We start from the raw sequence: 19102 nt of genomic DNA, 5'->3' as shown, positions 1-19102 counted from the left end.
GCAGTTTGGCGGTTCCTCAAAAAGCTGAATATAGAATTGCCATACGACCCAGCAATACCATTGCTAGGTATCTACTCAAAGGACTTAAGGGCAAAGACACAAACGGACATTTGCACACCAATGTTTATAGCAGCATTATTTACAATTGCAAAGAGATGGAAACAGCCAAAATCTCCATCAACAGAAGAGTGGCTAAACAAACTGTGGTATATACATACAATGGAATATTATGCAGCTTTAAGACAAGATAAACTTATGAACCATGTAATAACATGGATGGACCTAGAGAATATTATGCTGAGTGAATCCAGCCAAAAACTAAAGGACAAATACTGTATGGTCCCACTGATGTGAACGGACATTCGAGAATAAACTTGAAATATGTCATTGGTAACAGAGTTCAGCAGGAGTTAGAAACAGGGTAAGACAATGGGTAATTGAAGCTGAAGGGATACAGACTGTGCAACAGGACTAGATACAAAAACTCAAAAATGGACAGCACAATAATACCTAATTGTAAAGTAATCATGTTAAAACACTGAATGAAGCTGCATCTGAGCTATAGGTTTTTGTTTTGTTTTGTTTTGTTTTGTTTTGATTTTACTATTATTACTTTTATTTTTTTCTCTATATTAACATTCTATATCTTTTTCGGTTATGTTGCTAGTTCTTCTAAACCAATGCAAATGTACTAAAAAATGATGATCATGCATCTATGTGATGATGTTAAGAATTAATGATTGCATGTGTAGAATGGTATGATCTCTAAATGTTGGGTTAATTTCTTTTTTTCCGTTAATTAAAAAAAAAAAAAAAAAGAGAGAAGGGATAATTGGAGATGAAGGGATACAGACTGTACAACGGGACTGGATATAAAAACTCAGAAATGGACAGCACAATACTACCCAATTGTAATGCAATTATGTTAAAACACTGAATGAAGCTGCATGTGAGGTATAGGTTTTTTGTTTTGTTTTTTTTGTTTTTTTTTCTTTCTATTATTGTTTTAGTTCTTATTCTGTTGTCTTTTTATTTCTTTTTCTAAATCGATGCAAATGTACTAAGAAATGATGAATATGCAACTATGTGATGTTATTAAGAATTACTGATTGTACATGTAGATTGGAATGATTTCTAATTGTTTTGTTAATTCTTTTTTTTAATTAATAAAAAAAAAAAAAAAAAAGAATGCATCGAGTATGGGAAAGTCTTCAGCCGCAGGTCCAGGCTCATAAGGCACCAGAGGATTCACAGTGGAGAGAGACCATATGAATGCATCAAGTGTGGGAAAACATTTTGCTAGAGCACAAATCTAATTTGACACTCCATCATCCACACTGGAGAGAAACCTTATCAGTGTAGTGAACGCGGAAAGGCCTTTAGTCACAGTGCATCCCTTACTCAGTATCAAAGGAGACATGCTGGGAGAAACATTATCAGTGTAACAGATGTGGCGAGACCTTTTACAAGTAGACAAACCTCAATCCACTTCCAAGAATTTCTACTAGGGAGTGACTTTTTAATATAACCACTGAGGAAAATCTTTGGCCTGAAGAAACATCTTATGCAGCATCTGATCATTCTTACCAAAGAGAGACTGCACAAGTGTCTTCTCTGTGAGAAAAGCTTCTCTGGCAGTTCATCACTTTCCACCCAAAGAGTCATATTATAAATTGACATACCCTAGAGCCCTTTTCTACATCTGAGGATTCATCCAGGACAGGGATCCATTGATTATTTTACTCTTAGGACAACTTGCAGTCACATCTTTCTCTTTAGTTTACATTGCAACATTATGTCAGGAATTTTTTTTTTTAATGAAGAGGAAGCTAAGGAGACATAGAAAAGTAAAAGAAATACAAATGTAGCTTTTTTCCTAAATTTACCAGTCAAATCTATGACACATGTCATAGATTCCCTATTTTACCTGGGAGACGGAAGTATTTTAGAGGTAAAGGCCCTCATCTCTTCATGTGTTTTATGTGTATGTATATATATGTGTGTGTATATATATATATATATATACACACACACACACATACACACTCACTTCTGTCCAATGTGCAATATTGTCTCTACACTTGAGAAACATAAATCCTTATGAGAAATTTGAATGTTTGAATTATATATAAGGAGATAAGGATACTCGTATAAATGAGCACATTTTATTGCACCAGCTATGGCTGTTTAAGGCTTTGATTTTTAAGAAACAAACCCTTCATATGGTTTTAAACACCTCACAGCCATACTCTCTTGATACTGATCTACTTTTTTACTTTGTTACTATAGCTATGTGGTAAATCTTAAAATTGGGTGAAGTGATTCCTCTTTATTATTATTTAAAATTGATTTAGCATTCCTAGTTTCTTTGACTTTGCACATAAATCTTATAATAAGTTGCCTGTTTGTACCAAATTCTTGCTTGGACTTCGACAGAATCTGTTCTATCTGCAGGTCAATTTATTAAGAATTTACATCTTTATTAGGTCGTCTTCCACTTCATGAACCGGTGTTTCTCAATTTGTTTAAACTGATTTATTTCATCAGAGTTTTATAGTTTTTAGCATATAGGTTCACACTTTGTTAGATTTATACCTAGGTTTTGTTTTTTCTTCTTGGTGATTTTAGATGGTATTAATTTTTTAAAATTTCACTTAGTACAGGATCTTGGGTAGCAGTCAAAAATATGGTTAATTTTTAAACTTTGTGACCTAGCTGAACACAATTATTTAATTCTAGATATTTCTTTTAATAGACTCTTCAGGATTTCCTTCAGGATTTTCTATGCAGAAAACCACTTCATCTGCAAGGAGAGACAGTCTCATTTCTTCATTTCCAGTGTACATATCTTTTATTTCTTTTTCCTGACTTATTGCACTAGCTAGGACTTCCAGTATGATGTTGAATAGGACTGATGAGAAAGGACATCTTTGCCTTGGTCCTGATATTAGAAGGAACACACTTAGATTTTCACCATTTACTGAAATGTTAATAGAGTATAATATTAGCTATAGGTTTTCAAAACAGACATTCTTTGTTTGTAAAGTTTCCCTCTATTCCTAATTTACTGAGACTCTTTCTCAATGAGTGCTGAATTTTGTGAAATGCATTTTCTCCAACCATTTATATAATCATGATTTTTCTTCTGTAGCCTGTTTATACAGTGCATTACCTTGAATTCTGAATATTGAAGCACCCCTTTTATCCTTGGAATAAAGCCCCATTTGGTTGTAGGATATATTTCTTTTAATATATGATGACATTCCATTTTCAAAAAATTAAAAAATAATTACTACCATTAAAACCTGCGTGAATTTTATTCTGTTTTTGAAATTTTCTCACCTGAAATCATCTTTAAGATATACATTACAAAACAATAAAAATAATCTCTAGTTTTTCAGAAAGATATATTAGACACACTACAAGAAATAAGATTTGGTTAGAGATTGAACCATGTCCCTTAAACAAAAGGCATGTTCAGGTACCAATCTCTGGCCCTGTCGGTACGAAGCCATTTGTAAATAAGACTTTGGAAAATGGTATTTGTTAAGATATACCCCACCTGGATAAGGGTGGGACTTAATCCAATATGGCTGACATCCTTATAAGCAAGGGAAATTGCACATGGAATGAAAAACAACAGGGATCAGCCAGAAGCTGGAAGTCAAGGGGACCCGGAAGAGAAAGAAGATACCACTCTCCATATTGCCATGCAACAGAAAAACCAAAGAACCCCAAAGATCGCCAGACAGAAGATATCTATCCCAAGAGGAAGCAGGGCTTCTAGTTTTTGAAACCATGAACCAATAAATTGTTATGCCAACCCATTGTATGGTATTTCTTTTAGCAGCTAAGAAATTAAAACACTTTGGCTTTTTAGTTAGGTTCTAATAAAATGTACATTAATTTATGATTTTACATTAGCAGGAACCTCCATATGCCCCCCTCCTACTACCCAGATACTCTGAACTTTATATCATTTGTTCAACTTTGATTTTTTCTCTATTTCTTACTCTTCCAACACAAGGAATGGCATCACTGTGGCTTGGTAGAAATCAATAAAATCAACCAGGAAAGACCACTTTAGTGCTCAAGTATTCATTCTCCAAGAAACACCGTGCTTCAGAAGCACTGTAGGCCCCTACTTGCCCAGGGACTGAGAGATTAACAATCAAATTAAGGGCAGCATCATGTTGGTGATGAATAACATTTCCACTAGTCCCAGAAGACATAGTGATAAACATATTTAATTATAGTACTGGACTGCAATAGGTTATAATCAATGATGCCTTCTATCTTGCAATTATGTGGATTACATATTAGATGACAAATGATTACACTTTGTTAAACTAACCTAGAGAATAATGTTCCTTCTGACTAGAAACAGCATCATACCCATAACTCTTTTTAACTTAATCTCACCTGAGGTTCATATGAACATTATGATAAACATGAGGACTACAAGTACTTTTTATTGTTTATAATATTGCACAAATTCCACTTCCTAGTAACATATGATCTGTACATAGATGATAAAGAGCAATTCAAGAAATCTTTCCATTTTCAACCTAAAACACACTACTAACAAAATATCAGAAAATTACACTAAATTTTCAGTTCAGTGATTTCTACTTTGGGAAGGCCAAATATAATTTTCTTTATTCTACTGTTCACATGATAATGAAGATATCTTGTATGTGGTTGGGAAGGGGGAAATTTGACAATAAAATATTTATAAACAAGTCTCTATGGGATAGATTTCAACCAAGTACCTATCCCAAACAAATCACCAAGTTGCATTAAAAAAATTAAAAAAAATTAAAAAGAGGAAGATGTGTACCAAAAAATGAGAAAATCTAAAAATACCTAAATTATATAGTTCTGAAACAATCCTGAAAGAAATATTATGCTCAAAAATAATAGTCACTAGCACAATCATTTACTATAGATCAGTTTGCTTCATCTAGGAAAAACAAACTTAGTTTATAATTAAATATTAAAATGACTTGATCAATCTATAAATATACCGAATTCCACTAAAAAAACTGAAAAGAGAATGAGACTCCCTATTACAAACAGAAATTCTTTAAAAAATTTTTTCTTAAGTTTTATTCTGCAAAGTTCAATTAATTTTCCTCACAGGAAACTCTAATCCTTCCCCTTCAATCAGAGAAGTTCCATTTTTGACTATTTCTTTACACACTAGAATTTTGCTAAAGATTGCTTTTAGAAAGAAGCTTCTACCCTAAAATAAACATATGAACTATACAAATTGAATAGTTTGAAAAATGATATATTTACTAGCTGCTGGTAAGTTAAACCTTCAAGATTTTGATGTTCATATACAATTTAAAGCAACATAACAAAAAATTATTTCAGATTCCAAGGGAGAGTAAACACCTTACCCAGCATGACTAGATGATGATGATGGTGGTGGCAAGTCTGGTGTAAGGACATAAAGACTGTTGTTTTTTGGCAAGTGTAGCGATTTTAAGACCGTCTGAAAAATAAATAGATAAATACAAAATTGAATGATGATTTGTGCATACTTTTCTCCTGAAAGTTTTTGCCAAATTGACAGTTCTTTATTTTGATGTTTCATCTTTTCACAATTTCCTAGATAGGAATGTAGAAGTGCTATTAAATTCACATAACCAATATCCTCCATACATATAAAACAGTTAGCATAAATCTAAAATATAACAGGAATTCTTTAGCTCATGAAGAGATACAAATAGATAAGAACACAGTTGGGACTCATTAATTTCTTCACTGAAGCATCTATCTTTGCAATTGATATACAGTTCATTCCAGGGTCATTGTAGCAAAAGAGTAGCAATGTAGGTTTTTAGAAGGTATTAGACACAGAAAGAGAGCACCTCATTCCAATGTTTATAGATAAGAATCTGTGGCCTGAGAGGTGAGATGACTTGGATAAGGTCTCCATTTGAGTGTCAATTAGTTAAATGCTGTCTGGGGTGAATAAATTACTCTTGGGCTACATCTGATCTACTGCTTGATAACTACACAAAATTTCACTGAATATCTTTGCCACAAGACTACAGACATTTTTCAAATTTTCAATTTGATAATAAAGACTTGCTAATGTACTTCAGACTTTCATTTTGACAGTAATGTACATTAGGAAATACATTTTAGATCGTAATCCAGGACATACGTACTCACTGAACAGATATTTATTGAGCTACCTTCTTTGTGTCAGGTGTGAGTCTAGTCAGTCTAAATAGAACTTACAGTTTAGTAGGAATAAAAATAAATTATATAGTAACATATTATAAGGTGATAATCTCTATGACTGAAAATAGAAAAACTAAAGCAAGGTAGGGGGATGAAAATCATGGGGCTGGGAGCATTACAATTTTAAACTGCATGATCAGTTTAAAATGTGATATTCTTGAAGACTTCAAGGTGTGAGGAAACAAACAATAAGAACATATAGAGAAAGAATATTTTAGCTGAATTGGAAGGATGAAATGGAGAAGGTTGCAGAAATGACTTCCATTTAGGATACATTACATCTGAAATATCTACTAGACATTCAAGTGGAGAAGAGTGGATATACCAATATGGAATTCAGGAAACAAATCTAGGGTGGAAATATAAATTTGAGCATCACTGGCATAAGAATAACAAAAGTCATGAAACTAGATAAGAGTACCACTGAATTTTAGTAATGTGGTCGCTGGTGATCTAAGAGCTGTAACAGTGGTTCAGTTTCCTCCCTGGACTGGGCTCAAAAAAAAAAAATTGGAGGAAAGAACTTGGAGACAACAAATATAAACAACTCTTCTGAGAATTTTTGTTATCAAAGGACTAGAGAAATGGTGTGATTGCTGTAAGGAGAGATGGGATCAAAAGGAAAATAATTCAAATGGAAGAAATAACAGCTTGCGTGAATGTTAATGGTAATAATCTATTAGAGGACATAACCACTGATGCAAGAAAGACAGGAAAGAACAACAATTAAGTCCCTGAATCGGGCAGAAAGAATGTAAAATGCAGCCAAAGAAAAAAATGAAGATTTGATCTTGCATAGAAGCTTGGATGGGTCACCTCAGAAAGAGAAAAGAAAGGAGAGACTCTGAGTAAGATACAATTAAGAAGATAGACACCAATTGGGAACCTGTGGAAATTCTCTTCTGATTGCTTTTATTTTATCAGTCAAAAAGGAAGGGAAATTATCAGCTAAGAATGAGAATGCAGGAGAGGTGTGTTAAAGGTCTGAGGAGATGTTAAGTTTTAAATGGCCATTCAGAAGAGTGTGGATAAACCAGGATATACTATGATTGTCTATCAAAATTAAGGGGTCCTCTGAGAATCATAGTTATTAGAGAAACACTAACCAGCATGATTTTGTATCTAACCACATTTAGCTGGAGAATAGATAGGGAGATGGACTTAACCAGTGTAGGGATTTTTGTGAAGAAAGAAAACTGAAGTGAGAAGAGAACAAGAGAGTTGAGGCTATACACAAGAAAGTGATTAGTGACTGAATATGAAATTTAACTAACTGTCAGGAAGGAAGAGAGGACATGAAAGAGGTAATTATATTGAAAAGGTGGTAGAACTGATGGACTGGTAGAACTGATGGAGGACCGAGTGAGTTTGAAGAACTGTTGAGGTTGGCATACTAAAGGAAGCAAGCTAGAAAGATAAGAGATGATAGTTAGAAAATAGGAAGCTTGAAATTGAGATTTTGGCAGTATTGTGGTTATTAATAAATGATAAGATACTGGGAGGATTATAGCTGAGGTAGAAAAAGATCTTTGGAGGAGAGAAGTTTAAAGAACTGAATATCTAGGATGTTGGAAGAATCATTTATAAAGACATTAAAATTAATAAGAATTAAGGTAGAAAAGAAGTACTGTGGAGAGCAAAATTATAAACCAGGAACTAAAAACCATCAGGAAATACAAAGAGTAACCTGGATTGGGTACATGATTTCATTAAATAGGGGGAGTGGGTGATATAATCTTTTGGCAAGAAAATCAAAGGTAAAGGTTTTTAGGGAGAAGGGAAGGGAAAAATAACTGGAAGTGGAAATCAGGAGCAATAATAGTCCAGTGGGCGCGTGAAAGTAGCCAGAGAAAAACAGCTAACACTGAGAAGGCTGTGGAGAAACAGTGGTATCAGGAAGATAGATTTCAGTCAGAGCAAGATGGTGAAGAGAACCAAACAAGAGGCTGACAACAGAGGGAATTTTGCTAATGATGAATTAGTTCCAGAAGGCAAAGGACAAAGGCTTCAAGTATTGTAGAGGGAAAAGTAGAGAGACAGAATGTGAGTTATGCAGAGACTAAGGATATTTGAGTGAGGAGTGACCTAGGATTCTTAGACTCCTTGTGAAGACTGCCATAAGCAGAGGGAAAAGGCATAATGAAATTAGTTCTCATTGAATCAAAGGAAATAGTAATGTTAAGGCTGAGACTGCTGTAAAGTAGGGAAGACTGGAGATCTAAGACTCTCTCTTATCCCTGCAGGTGGAGACAAAGAAGCCTGGGGAAGGATGATCTTATTTAATCATCAAACATGAAGAACTCAATCTTGACCCCTCCACAAGAGGGGTCCATCTTACTAAGTGCACAGTCTACTAAAGGCCATTAGGGTTAATTTTGACTCATATTAGTTAAGTGTTAATTAACAAAAAATACTTACCCTTACTACCTACTTGTAATACATTGACATTTTCTATTCTATTTCATTTTTTTTTTTAATGCTAGCTATAACCCACTTAATTAACTTCAAAACCCACTAATGGTTTGTGATGCAGTGTGAAAAACACTGTACTAGGCTATTGCCCATAACATCACAATCTACAAGGAGACCCCAAAGTCCTCAAAATTTAGGTCAAATACATGAAGCCCTTTTGAAACTGACCTGTGTAATCTCTGCAGAATTAACAAGCAAACAAATAAAACATATACACACATATATAAGAGAAAGTTAATTTTACCTTTTTACCTTTAATTAGTTCACCTTGGATTATTTGTTGTTTTTCCCCTCCCCAAATTGCTTAGTCTTACCATTTGATCACATCATTATGTTCCTTTTGCCATGCCACTGTCCAAAGATTACTCACGAAATCTTTCTCCTCAAACCACATATGGCATGATTAAACAAAACACATACCCTCTTTTTTATGCATACATTCATTTCATGAACATTTATTTGATACCAATTATAACAGGCATCTTTTTATGTAATGGTGAAAAAACAAATAAAGTCCCTCCACTCATGGCCCTATGATAGAGAATGGTGGAATGGAAGACAAATTAGAGTAGGTAACATTTAAGCTGAGACTTGAAGGTTGAAAACAGCTACCCATGCGAGTATCAGGAGTAAAAAGCATTCCAGGCAGTTGACTACGATCTGAGAGGTAAAAGTCTGTGCCTACTAAGAAGAACTAAAAGATTTCTATGGCTGTACTATGGAAAGTAAGGGTTGGAAAGGCTCAAGATGAGGTTGTAGAGGTAAATAAGGGGTAATAAATAATGTAGTGCCCTGTAAACTATGGCAAGTAGTTTGAGTTTTATTCAAAATACATGGAACATACAAAAAGCTAAATTTTACCAGGACAGTGATGTAATTCAATTAATGTTTTAAAAAGATCACTCCGGCTGCTGTGGCAGATGAACTGCAAGTATTCAAAAAGGAAGCTGGGAAAACAATGAAGAAGCTATTACACTGTCCAGGCAAGAGATGCCAATGGCCTAGATTAGGCAATTGCAATAAAAATAATGAAAAGTGGAAATGGCTGAGGTATATTTCAGAGATAGAATATACAGACCTTACCAAAGAACTAGATGTTGGGAAAATATTGATGCTCAGGTTTTTGGCTTTAGAAGTGGCTGTATAGTGCTGCCATTTATTGGGAAAGACCGGTAGGTGGGAAAAATCAAGAGTTCCATTTTAAACATATTAAGTTTGAGATGCCAATAAAACATGCAAGTACAGAAGTCAATGAGCAATTTGGATATGTGGATTCAAAGAAGCATGGGTTAGAAATACACACTGGGGAGCAATCAGAATATTAAAGACATATGAATAGCAGAAATCACCGAGGGAAGAGAGTGCATAGAAATATGTAACTGAAAGTATTATGTGTAATAAAGACTGTTTGAATAGTAGAACAAATAACTTCAAGAAGGTTTTGAAAATGCTTACTTTTCTATTCACAAACTACTGAAAATGCCATGTCATACTGATTCATAATCATGGGTTCCTCAATTAATGAATGAGTAAATAATAAAGTGATGTAAAAACTAATTCACTACTCAGCACTTTAATTTTTCTAATCTGTGTTATCAGTCAGAAGAGTTATATAGCCCCAGGTATCAGTAAACTATGGTCCCTTGGACAAATCTAGCCTGCCATCTGTTTTGGTACAGGCTGTGAGTTTATAATGGTTTTTACATTTTAAATGGTTGGGAAAATAAAATCAAAAGAAATTTATTATTTTCTGATGTGTGAAACTATATGGAATTCAAATTACAGTGCTCATAAATAAAGTTTATTGGAACACAATCATGCTCATTCTTTCATGTATTGTCTATGGCTGATTTTATGCAACAATGGTACAAGTAAGTAGTTATAACACAAACTCTATGGCACACAAAGCCTAAAATATTTACCACCTGGTCCTGTACAGGAAAAGCATCCTGATCCCTAATGTAGCACATCACTAACATCTACCTAAAATTAAAAAAATCTTAACCTAAAATTCCTGTAAATATTTTATTGAAATTCTCAGAACATCTCTATATATCAAATGAACTCACATATCAGTATAAGCTCAATATCTCTCAGAAACTATTCACAAAGAAGAAAAATGTTGAAGAATCTAAATGCATGTTTGGCTACTAAAATACTAAAATGACTCAGTGACTAGTGTGAAAAGATTTGATTTTTTAAAAAATTTTTATTAATAAAACCAACCAACATACAATATGAACATTCTCTGTTTTTCATCACATAGTTGTATATTCATCATCATGATCATTTCTTAGAACATTTGCATCAATTCAGAAAAAGAAATAAAAAGAGAACAGAAAAAAATTCATATATACCATACCCCTAACCCCTCCCTTTCATTGATCACTAGAATTTCAATCTACTAAATTTATTTTAACGTTTGTTCTCCATCTGTCCATAAGGTAGATAAAAGAAGCATCAGACACAAGGTTTTCACATTCACACAGTCACACTGCAAAAACTTTATCATTATACAATAACCTTCAAGAACCATGTCTACTGGAAAACAGCTCTACATTTTCAGGCAGTTCCCTCCAGCCTCTCTGTTATGCCTTTAACTAAAAAGGTGGTATCTACTTAATGCGTAAGAATAACCTCCAGGATAACCTCTCAACTCTGTTTGGAGTCTCTCAGCCATTGACACTTTTTGTCTCACTTCTCTTTTCCCCTGTTCGGTCAAGAAGGTTTTCTCAATCCCTTGGTGCTAAGTCCCAACTCATACTAGGATCTCTGTCCCACGTTGTTAGGAAGGTTCACACCCTGGGAGTCATGTCCCACGTAGAGAGGGTGAGGACAGTGAGTTTGCTTGTCGTGTTGGCTGAGAGAGAGAGAGGCCACATCTGAGCAACAAAAGAGGTTCCTCTGGGGGTGACTCTTAGGCCTAATTTTAGATAGGTTTGCCTGTACTTTGTGGGGTTAAGTTTTAGATGAACAAACCCCAAGATTGGGGGCTCAGCCTATTGCTTTGGTTGTCCCCACTGCTTGTGAGAATATCAAGAATTCTCCACTTGGGGAAGTTGAATTTTTCCCCTTTCTGACCACTCCCCCAAGGGGACTTTGCAAATACTTTTTTATTCACTATTCAAATCCTTCTGGGATTTATCAAGGCATCAGTCTTCACCACGTAAATCTGGCAAGCTTTAAAGTTTTCCTGTTATGATCTTTGTCCCATAATCAATACTTGGCATAAATGTACACACTGTGTATCACTTCTTTGAGGCCAATAAGTAAATGTTCAGTAAATTATTATTCCAAGGTACTCAATGGCACCCTAAGAAGTTGGAGAAAATGGCAAAAGCCCTCAAAAGAGTGCCAATCTGCTCCTATAAAATAACTAGAAATAGGGAAACATATCATATATTTTCATTTTTTTCATTTCATTTCATGTTTTCATTTACACGCCTAGCTCTTCAAAACCGGTGTTGGTTGTTTTGAAAGCAGTTGTTTGTGATTCCCAAAACTAAGTTACTATTACTAAATCTCACTTCTGTCCTATATACCATTAATTAAATCCAATTTTTATGTACAATTTAGTCAACTGCAACATTTAATTTTCTTTCATTTCTAGGTAATTTAGAAACTCACACTGTCTTCCACGTCTCCGGTCTTCCAGCCTTTTAACAGCATTTTAGACACAGGTATCTGAAGTTCATTTTCTAGAATCTGTTTAATGTCTCCTGTATAAATAAGAAGAGACCAAATATTACTATAACACAGTCAACATTTGTCCATATCCAGGGCTGGCATTAATATTCGGCACATGCTGCACAGTCAATGATATCTGTCTAATGAATGAATGTGAAAAATCTCAGTAACCCAAAATTCAAAACTCCTTGATGTTGCCCCTTCAACATTAATTCTGATAAAAGAATCATAAATTAATTAACTAGTTAATTCATAGCAGAGACAATCTATTTAACAATATCTTGTATATATGTGCTTAGCATATGGCTGCAGCAACAGCAAAACTAAAATAAAACAAAAAACAGTCAATCGTAAACAGAAAGCAGATTTTGGAATGAAGATTTGAGTTGACAAGGTCAGGGAAGATGGTAGAGTCTGGTGGATTGAATTCATCCCTGCTCCATGGGACAAGATAGGGGACAGGGACAGAATGACCAGGATGGCAGTCCAAGGTGGGTGAGTGATCAATGAGGATCTTCAGAGTTTCTTGGGGAGGAGAGAGACATGGGGGTTCTGGATGGGGAGAGCAAGGTGGGTTTGATTGCTTGTGAGTCCCACCGAGGGTGTTTTGCGGCTTGCGGAAACATACAGATCGAAGAGAATTAACCATCCCTCCACTCCAGCCTGCCCCAGCTGCTGGCTTGGGAAATCTGCCTGAGCAGCTCTGCAGCAAACAGTGCCTGTGGGGAGCCCAGAGGTGGGCCGGACCGTTCACTGTAAAGTGCCACATCCCTTGTGCACTGGGAGTGGTTACCCAGCCACATGCTGCAAATTGGGCATGGTGAGCAGCAGATCTACTGGGTGCTGGGCACTGCTGACCGGCTGCTCCCCAAGTGCTGAAGTCGGGTCCCCCATCCAGGAGAAGCCTCCTTGCCACAAAGCCACTTTCTCAGCCCACTGCTGCAGTCATAGAAGGGTGGGCTTAAGGTAAAGAGATGCCTAAGGAGTGCCACCTGCTGAGAAGAAGCTGTAAGTGCAGTCTGGCAAACTCCCCATCTGTCTACTTTTAAAAAAATTTTAAATATATATTTTCCATATATGGTTTTTATTAGTAGTATTTTAAAATTTTTGTCATTCTATATTTTATATATTTATATATTTATTGATTTTTTAATTCTTACTTGATATTTATTTCATTTTTAATTTTTTTCTCCCTTCTGGGGGCACCAGTCTGAGTTTACTCTCGATATATCTTGGAGTGTCTCCTTCTGACTTTGGGGCCTACTACTGTTGCGGTATTTCTTTCTTTTTTAATTTAAAAAAACTTTTACTTTATTATTATTATTATTTTGGGGTGGGGCACATGGGCCAGGAATTAAGTCCAGTCTCCCACATGGCAGGCAGGTGTTCAGTCACTGCACTACTCATGTACCCATGCCTAGCTTTAAACAGACTCTCAAGTAGAATTGTACTCACTCCCTACATGAGATCCAGGCCTTAGTATGGCAATGAATTACTGACAAATCAAATGCAAAGGGGAACTTCAATGAAAACCAAGTAAATACCAAACTTTTGAGGGGTGAAGGAAACCAACTTGCAAAATAAACTTACTAAAATAATTAAATGCCTCAAACACAACAGAAAACTACACAGCATGTGAAGAACCAAGCAGAAATGGCCCAGCCAAAAAACCAACTCAAAACACACCAGAGGGGCCACAGAATATGGAACTACTCAAGCATATTTACGAAGAAATAAAGGATATAAGGAAGATACTCAAAGAATATAAATAAGAATTTATCTAAATAGAAAAATGGCAGCTCTCACAGAGATGAAAGATAAAGTAGACCAAATTAGAAACATACTAGAGAAACATGACAACAGTTTGAAAGAAGCAGAAGGAAGAATAAGTGAGCTAGCAGACAGAACAAAAGAACTGGATAGCAGAAAAGAATAGCAAGAAAGATGGAAAAAATGGAATTGGATCATAGGGAAATAATGGACAATAACAGGTGCACAAATATAAGAATCACTGGTGTCCCAGAAGACGAGAAGAGTAAAGGGCTGGGAAGGTTAGTTGAAGATACACTCAGGGAAAACTTCCCAACCTCTATAAAAGACATAAACATGCATATCAAAGAGACTCAATGAATTCCAAATAGGTCTACTTCAAGACACATACTAATCAAACTATCAAATGTTGAAGAAAAACAGTTTCTGAAAGCAGCATGAGAAAAGCTATCTACCACACACACCAGAAAACACATGAGATTGTGTTCAGACTACTCAACAGGCACCATGGAAGCAAGAAGGCAGTGTGGTAGGATATATTAAGATGATGAACAAGAAAGAATTCCAGCCAGGAATTCTTTATCCAGCCAAGTTGTCCTTCAAAACTGAGGAAAAGATTAAAATCTTCAAAGACTAAGAAATACTGAGAGAACAAGTCAACAACAGACCTGCCCTACAAGAAATACTAAAGGGACTCTTGTCAGATGAAAAAAAAAAAAAGACAGGAGAGAGAGAGGTCTGGGGGAAGACACTGAACTGAAGAGTACCAGTAATGGCAATTTAAAAGAGAAAAAGAGAGAGGAGAAAAGAATATATAGATCTGACAAATAAAAGCTAAAAGATAACATAATAGATTCAAGAAATGCTTTTACACTAGTAACTTTGAATATTAGTAGACTAAACTCACCAATTTAAAGATACAGATTAGCAGAATAGATTAAAAAATATAATCCATCTATATGCTGCTTATAAGAGATGCAGCTTAGACCCAAAGACACAAAAAGATTGAAAGCGAAAGGATGAAAAAAGATGTTCTATGCAAGCAGTATCAAAAGAAAGCAGGAGTCACTATACTAATATCAAATAAAATAGACTTTAAATGTAAAGATTTACATCATAAAAAACAAAGGATACTACATATTAATAAAAGGGAAAATACAGAATAGGAAATGACAATCATAAATGTTCATGATCTCAGCCAAGAAGTTCCAAAGTACATGAGGCAAACACTGGCAAAACTGAAGGAAGTTCTAGATGTTTCAACAATAATGGGGGAGCGGGGGAGAGACTTTAATACACCACTCCCCATTACAGACAGAACAGTCAGACAGAGGATCGATAAGGAAAAAGAGACCCTAAACAATATGATAAATGAATTAGACCTAAGAGACATATATAGACCATTACACCCCAGAACACCAGGATATACATTCTTGCTAGTGCACCTGGAACATTCACCAGGACAGACCATATGCTGGGACACAAAAGAAATTTTTGTAAATTTATTAAGATTCAAATGAACCAAAGTACTTTCTCTGTGCTTTGACAACAGAATGAAGCTGGAAATTAATAATCACAAAAACCCAGAGCTTTCACAAATATATAGATATTAAACAACACACTCTTAAATAATCAATGAGTCAAAAAGGAAATTGCTAGAGAAACTGGAAAATATCTGGAGACAAATGATGATGAGAATACAACATATCAGAACTTATAGGCTGTGCAAAGGCAATGCTGAAAAGGAAATTTATTGCCTTAAGTGCCTATATAAAAAACAAGAACGAGCAAATATCATATACTTAACTGCTCATCCGGAGAATTAGAGAAAGAAAAGTAAATAATCTCAAAGTAAATAAAAAGAAGGGAAATAACAAAGGCTAAAGCAGAAATAAATGAACTGGAGAACAATAAAACAATACAAAGAGTCAACAAAACCAAAAGTTGGTTCTTTGAGAAAATCAACAAACTTGGACTCCTCCTAGACTAACAAAGAAAAAAAAGAGAGATGAGGCAAATAAATAAAATGAGAGGGGGTCATTACCATGGAGCCTGAAGAAAGTTTTAAAATCATAAGATAATTCTATGAACAACGATATGCCAACAAACTAGACAACTTAGATGAAATGGACAAACTCCAAGAAACACTCGAAACACCTAGACTGACTTGAGAAAAAATAAAAGATCTCAACAAACCAAATACAAATAAAAAGAAGCAGTCATCAAAAATCTTCCCATGAAGAAAGGCCCATGACCACAAGGCTTCACAGGAAAATTTTATTAAACATACCAAAAAGAACTAATAGCAATCCTGCTCAAACTCTTCCAAAAAATTAAAGAAAAAACAAAGCTATCCAACCCATTTTATGAAGCTGACATCAGTCTAATATCAAAACCAGATAAGGATGCTACAAGAAAGGAAAGCCACAAACCAATCTCCAAACCCTAATGAATGAAGATGAAAAACTTCTCAACAAAATACTACCAAATTGAATCCAACAACACATTAGAAATACTATACAACATGATCAAGTGGGATTCATACCAGGAATGAAAGGGAGAATCAACACAAGAAAATCAACCAACATAATACATCACATATTAAAAATTCAGAGGGAAAAATCACATGATTGTATCAACTGATGTTAAAAGAGGATTAGAAAAAATTCAACATCCTTTCTTGATAAAAAATACTTCAAAAGGTAGAAATTGAAGGGCACTTACTCAATATCATAAAGGGCATATATTAAACACCCATAGCCAGCATCATAATTAACAGAGAGAGACTGAAAGCACTGGCCCTAAGACCAGAAAGAGACAAGGATATTCACTGCCATCACTATTATTCAACATGGTATTAGAAGTCCTACCTGGAGTGATTAGGAAGGTGAATGAAATAAAAGGCATCCAAATCATAAGGAATAAGTAAAATGTTTATTTGCAGAAGACAAGATCCGATACTTACAAAACCCTGAGAAAGCTACAACAAAAATACTTGTGCTAATAAACAAATTCAGCGAAGTGGCAGGGTACAAGATTAATGTACAAAAATAAATAATGCTTCTGTACACAAGTAATGACCTATCAGCAATTATGGAAAAAATCCTTTCAAAATAGCAACCAAAATAATTAGGTATCTAAGAATAAGCCTAACCATGGATATCAAGGACATGTACACAGACAACTATAAACATCGCTAAAAAAAATAAAAATTGACCTAAGTAAATGGGAAGACATTCCATGCTCTCAGATAGGAAGGCCGAATGTTGTTAAGATGTCAGTTCTACCTAAATTGAATACACACTTGTGAAGAGCAAATACAAATGGCTAAAAAGCACACGCAGAGACGTTCATTTTCAGTAGCTATAAGGAAAATGCAAATCAAGATGACAATGAGATATCACCTCACATCTATAAGAAAAACTGCTATTAAACAGAAAACTACAAATATTGGAGAAATTGAAACACTTTTGCACTGTTGGTAGTAATGTATAATGGTACAGCCACTGTGGAAATCAGTTTGGAGATTCCCTCTGACTCAGTAATACCAACACACAGTATATACTCAGAAACGCTGAAAGCAGTGACACGAACATACATTTGACCACCAATGGTCATACTGGCACTATTTACAATTGCCAAAAGTTGAAAACAATCAAAGTGCTCATCAATAGATGATGTATAAACAAAAATGTGGAATATATATTTGACAGAATATTATACAGCACTAAGATGAAATGAGGTCCTGAAGGATACGACAACGTGACAAACTTGAGGACATAATGCCTTACGAAATCGACACAAATGGACAGATATGTATGATTTTGCTATTATAACTCTAATAAAGGTAATCTCAGAGGTTACATTGTAGAATATAGCAGACCTAGAAGTACAAAAAAGCTAGAGACAGGGGAAAGGTGACCCAATGAGATTGAATTTAAATGCAAGGAAACAAATAGAAGTGATAATAACTAGTAGAGTTATAAGTAATATCAACATACTGAAGGTGAATATGATTGAAAGGGGATGTACAGTGCCATGTATTCCACCAACAAATTCTACAATTACAAATAAGTCCTTGCATGAAAAACTTCAAGGTTGAATCTTATACAAAGTGTCAATTACAGAGAGGTATGGGGGGAAACTAAAAATGCATGCTATGGTCAGTAGTTAACAGAAAGATATCAACAGTACTACACCACTACCCAGGGCAACAAATTGGGGGGTAGGGACAAGTGATAAGGGTAGTCTTGGCTTGATATTTGGTAAGACAGAGTTTGTTGGTTCCTTGTCATTATGGATCAGTGAAAACTATAATACTGACAGTGCTGCTGATTGTAAAACCAAGTGAGGATACTGGAACACATGGTGTGTTAGTTTGCAAAGTTGATGAAATGCGATATACCAGAACTGGAATGACTTTTAAAAAGGGGAATTCAATAAGAGACAATTTTATAAGCATATAATGCTTATAATTGTTCTACCTGCAATGTGGAGTCACATCTCCATCTAATCAAAAGTTAACCACCACAACTGGGCATGCCACATCACCATGAAAAAAATCTAATCAAAACATTCCAACCTACATTTTAAAATCAGGACTAAAAGATAGAGCTGCCTGCCTCCACAAGATGAAATCAGGATTAAAACATGGCTTTTCTGGGGCACATAATATTTTTAAACCAGGAAATCTGCTTCATTTATTTTAAACATTTTCCACAATGCCCAGTGGATGGAGGGAGTGGAAGGGATCAATGACTGAGAAGCGGAATGGAGAACTGTGATAAATTTATATGATGGAATATTGTGCAGCTACAAAAAGGAAGGAGATTGAGAGACACACAATGAACTGAATAAAACTTGGGGACAATGTGCTGTATAAAATAAGCCAGAAACACTATGTTTAACAGGAAAA

General features: G+C 35.0%; 1 protein-coding gene across 7 annotated transcripts in view; it reads right to left on the bottom strand.

Moving 5' to 3' along the window:
- FAF1 (Fas associated factor 1) overlaps positions 1-19102 on the bottom strand; it is a 667255-nt gene that overhangs the window by 409472 nt on the left and 238681 nt on the right. For all 7 annotated transcript variants that reach the window (XM_077149703.1, XM_077149710.1, XM_077149708.1 and 4 more), the window contains 2 exons: positions 12358-12449; positions 5406-5500 (listed from right to left, as the gene is read on the bottom strand). In XM_077149703.1, the coding sequence (XP_077005818.1) occupies positions 5406-5500; positions 12358-12449 (187 nt within the window). The remainder of the gene's footprint in view (positions 1-5405; positions 5501-12357; positions 12450-19102) is intronic.

The sequence above is a fragment of the Tamandua tetradactyla genome, chromosome 2, assembly GCF_023851605.1.
Source record: "Tamandua tetradactyla isolate mTamTet1 chromosome 2, mTamTet1.pri, whole genome shotgun sequence".
NCBI lineage: Eukaryota > Metazoa > Chordata > Mammalia > Pilosa > Myrmecophagidae > Tamandua > Tamandua tetradactyla.
Note: the sequence above shows the minus strand (reverse complement) of the source record. Positions and strands in the feature narration are given on the sequence as shown.